Raw genomic sequence first — 4,227 nt, 5'->3', positions numbered from 1 at the left:
GCAGTTCTTCAGGGGAGAAAATGTGAATTATTGGATTTGATCCTCATCAGCAGCCAGTTGAGATGTTGTGACACGAGGACACGTCTCTCCTCTGGACCAGAAGGACCGTCTTCAGTCTCTGTTGATGGGGTTCGGTCTCAGAGTTCTGGTTGGATCCAACAGACCCGCTGAAGTTTACAGTATCACTCAAACGCAGGTCGGTGTCACAGGAAGTGTCTCCTGCAGACCTGGAGGCAGACGGCAGGTGGACAGCGACGCACACTGCAGGTTTGTCCATCTGTCCAAAAGAACAGAACAGACTGGACTCTTCAGACCTGATGTAATACGTCCCAACATGAAAGACACCTGAGTCTGTCCAACTGGACTTCATGAGTTCAGTTGACTTGCAGATGGCTGGTGTCCCCCATGGAGTCCAGAACTTGGACTCAGTGTTGGACCACACCATGGTCAGTCTTTGTCCCTGGTACTGTTGGACACCCAGGATGCTTCACACACAGGGGACCCGAGGATGGACCCAGGATCCACTAGAGGACGACTTTCAAATCCACCTGTGGGTCTTTCTCTGGTTCTGAAGTCAGATCCGTGCCGAGCTGCGACTGTCGGACTCACAAAGTTCAACAAGAACTTTCGGTCTGGACCTGAACCGATCTGTCCAACAGTCCAGGTCTGGATCACAAAAACCTGAAGTCCGAGTTTAGTCCAACATCGTCCGGTCCTGCGACAGAAGAACGAGGTTCTTAGACCCAGAAGAAGGCCAGCGGTCTGGTCAGAACTGGGTCCAAACGCCCAGAAACAAACAAACAAACACTTTGTTGACTTTTAAAAAATCACGTTCAGCATCTGGACTTTATGACAAACAGGTTTAATTTAATATCTCTTTATTTTTTAAAATAATTAAACTTTTGTATTTTCAACCCTTTTTTTAAATCATCGTATATTTGGGCCATTCTACAGCACACATTAATTCGGGGGGGGAGGGGGGTCAGTGTCAAAAACAAATGAACTCCCAACAGGACGATGGAATAATCTGCCCCCCCCACCTCAGGTCTATTTCCCCCACCGCCCCTTCCCCCCCACCTGCCTCAACATCCCCCCACCCCACTTTTCCTCCACAACTAAAAATAAATTTACAGATCAAAAGCAACTTCATCAAAATGTCAAAAAAACAAACAAACAAAAAAAGATAAAAATCAATTAAAGGAGTGAGACAGAAACTGGACTAAAAGATGGTGGTGGTGGGGGGGGGGGGGGGGGACCATTGGAACCAAGAGGTCGTGATTTGTAATCCCTCTGGATTTACTGGGTTCTCCTGCAGGGATTATCGGAGCGCTGCAGTCAATAATCTACATCACCACAGCGCCCCCTGGTGGACAAAGCAGGGAGGGGGGGGGGTCCTCTTTGTTTACCCCAACAGGAGGGGGCAGGTTTCACTCTGAGGTACCAGTGCCAGACTGTTACCCACAATGCCTCCGGGTGTTCAGGGCGGGGCGGGGCTGAACAGGGGAAACTGAAGCGGAGTTCAGAGCTGGAGGAAACGGGGTGTGTTTACATGTGGTCACATGTTCGATTCCGACTCCACGTTGAGCAGAGAGCAGAACTGAATTAACGGGTGCAGAAAAGAAGAAGATCTGAAATCAGCAGGAAGTGAAATGCAGGACGAATCGGACCGGGGGCTGACACACCATCAACCATTTACGCCAAAAGATAAAAACTATTTTTAAAATTAAAATTTTTACACATTTTATCACCTAATAAAGTTTGGACCTCTCTGACCATAGGCCTTTAAAATAGTCCATGTTTAAGCCCCGCCCCCTCCCTGTAAACAGGTCATTGTTCTCATTACAAAATCAAAACACTCAGGTGTTTTTCAAGTGGGACTCATGGATTCAGGTAGTTCTTACTTTTTTTTTTTTTTTTTTAACACATCTCATGGGACACCACGATTGTAGGCGGGGCTTAAGTCTGTGCATCATTAGCGCACAGCCTCCGATTCCAAAATGACAGTATGCTCTGGCCACAGGAACTTTACAGAAGTGGCCACGTCGTTCTTTTGGAACCAGTGTCTGTGCAGTGATGATGTGAGGCTTTAAGCCCCGCCTACAATCATGGTGTCACATGACCTTTGTGTCAGAAACAGCAGCAAGAGAACAAACTGATGTACATTTCAATTTTGTAACAATAACGACCTGTTTGTTCACATGGAGGGGGCGGGGCTTAGAAACATGTAGGACCATCCTGTGTGTGTGTGGGGGGGGGGGGGGGGGGGCTGTAACCCACTCCGGGTTCCTGAATAAATGTGTTTCTTGTACACAAAAACGTGTCATAAAGAACAAGTTCTGGACGAACATTTAAAAACTTTAACGGTTCCATCTCTGGCGGTGTCGGTCCGCTGACATTCAGACTTCAGAGAAGTTCTGAACGGTTTTTAAAGCTTTAACTGCAGCCACAAGCTGCCCGAGTTCAGTTTGTTCAACACGTTAAAGCTCTGACAGGAAGTGACGTTCCCTCCTCTGGTTTTCCTCTTAGTTTAATAAACGGTGCAGAAAAACTCAAACGTTTATTTCTGTTGTTTGAGAAGCAGCTCAAAGAAACGACTGAAATCAAACTGGACTGTGAGAATAAAGAAATGAGCAAACTGAACATTTCTCATGAGCGCGCATGTAAACACACCCAATGACTTCCTGTTGAAACAGGAAGTAGATCCGGCAGACTCGAAAAGGACGAGAGGAAACCAACATGAGCAGAAGTTCGGGGTGGTTCTGAAGAGGAGTGAGATGAAGAGTTCATTCAGTCCGTCCTCTCTTTGTTTTTCTCTTCGTGTCCTACGGCTCAGAAAGGCTTGTTTTGTCTTTTGTTTAAATCCCCGTCCCAAACAAGTCATTTTCTCATTTTCTATTTTTTCTTCTTTTTTATTATTATTATTATTGTTTCATTTATCTGTTTGCAATAATATCAGTTTAAGGGAAAGAAAGAAACAAGTATTTACAGTGCTGTTGAAATAATGGAAACAGACGTGATGAATCTACTGAAAAGTAAAATGCACAAACACAGAAAAAAAAAAAAAAAAAAGCATAAAACAAAAAGGTTTAAGAAACCAGCGGACTCTCTGCGTCGACCCGGAGGCGATGGCCCGGTTCAAGAGCTCTGGGCAGACATGGCTGATGTGAGGGAGAGGAAAGGGGCGGGGTCAGAGGGGAGCGCGGTGCTGTCATCGTTAAGTTGGTATGATCCCGTCGCTCCTAAGGCCCCGCTTCAGCTCCAGGTCCTCCAGCTTCTTCCACAGCTCCTCCCGCTCCTTCTCCTTCTTCTTCTCACTGAAACGACAGGAAGAGGTCAGAATTCTGAGGGCGGGGCCACGCTGACAAAAATGCCAGGCGAGAAGCACGGCAGCCATCTTGAGAGGAGCTGCGTGCGTCATTCTGTACCGTGTCTTCAGAAACAACCTCATTTCACTGAAATCAACAGTTTCATGTTTGATTTGAAACCAGGAGAAAGTCTGAAACTTAGGCTCAAATGTTTTGTCCGTATGTGACCCATAACTTACATTCATGGCAGTGTGAACGGGACAAATCAGACCTTTTCAGTTCAGATCCAGATCTTATTCATGTGTGGTCCTGAATCAGATCCACATCACGTTTTTCAAAGTGACCTCTCATGTCTTTAAAGTTTTATTTTTAAAACAATTTGTTTTCTTTGTTCCAACATACAGAAATACCAAGTGTCCTGCTTTAAACATTAAGGCAGACTAGTTCAGAGAGCAACAACCCCTGGTAGAAAAAAAAAATAGCACCAAACTAATAATTATAACTTATAAAGCTTAAAGCCATGAATTCCTTTGTCCGAGTTCAGTTCATCTCCTCAGATATTTAGGATCTGCTGATGCCTGTGGCTCCTACCAAGATGGCGGAAAAGTTTGCTCCTCATTAGCATAAACAGCTCTGGTGTTGGTCATGTCAGCGTTTGAATGAACGGTGTGTCGGTGCTGTCGACAGGTGACTTCTTACCGCTGGCGGTCCGACTTGTAGGTGGCTGTGAGTTCATCAAATAAGGTACTGTTCATCTCCATGAAGGCCTTCAGGACGTTGTAGACAAGCGCCACGATGGCTCTGAGACAGGAGAGACAGACAGCTGAGTGAGACCATTGACAGACAGACAGACAGCTGAGTCAGCTCATTGACAGACAGACAGCTGAGTCAGAGGTCACAGACAGCTGAGTCAGAGGTCACA

General features: G+C 46.0%; 1 protein-coding gene across 1 annotated transcript in view; it reads right to left on the bottom strand.

The window, feature by feature from the left end:
* Positions 1 to 1,901: 1,901 nt before the first annotated feature.
* Positions 1,902 to 4,227, bottom strand: part of ppp2r5eb (protein phosphatase 2, regulatory subunit B', epsilon) — an 8,011-nt gene continuing 5,685 nt past the window's right edge. The window contains exons 11-12 of the mRNA XM_037695110.1: positions 4,005 to 4,106; positions 1,902 to 3,314 (exon numbers count right to left, since the gene is read on the bottom strand). Of these exons, the coding sequence (XP_037551038.1) occupies positions 3,215 to 3,314; positions 4,005 to 4,106 (202 nt within the window). The 3' untranslated portion in view covers positions 1,902 to 3,214. The remainder of the gene's footprint in view (positions 3,315 to 4,004; positions 4,107 to 4,227) is intronic.

Source organism: Nematolebias whitei, chromosome 21 (assembly GCF_014905685.2).
Source record: "Nematolebias whitei isolate Nwh7 chromosome 21, NemWhi1, whole genome shotgun sequence".
NCBI classification, from domain to species: Eukaryota; Metazoa; Chordata; class Actinopteri; order Cyprinodontiformes; family Rivulidae; genus Nematolebias; species Nematolebias whitei.
Note: the sequence above shows the minus strand (reverse complement) of the source record. Positions and strands in the feature narration are given on the sequence as shown.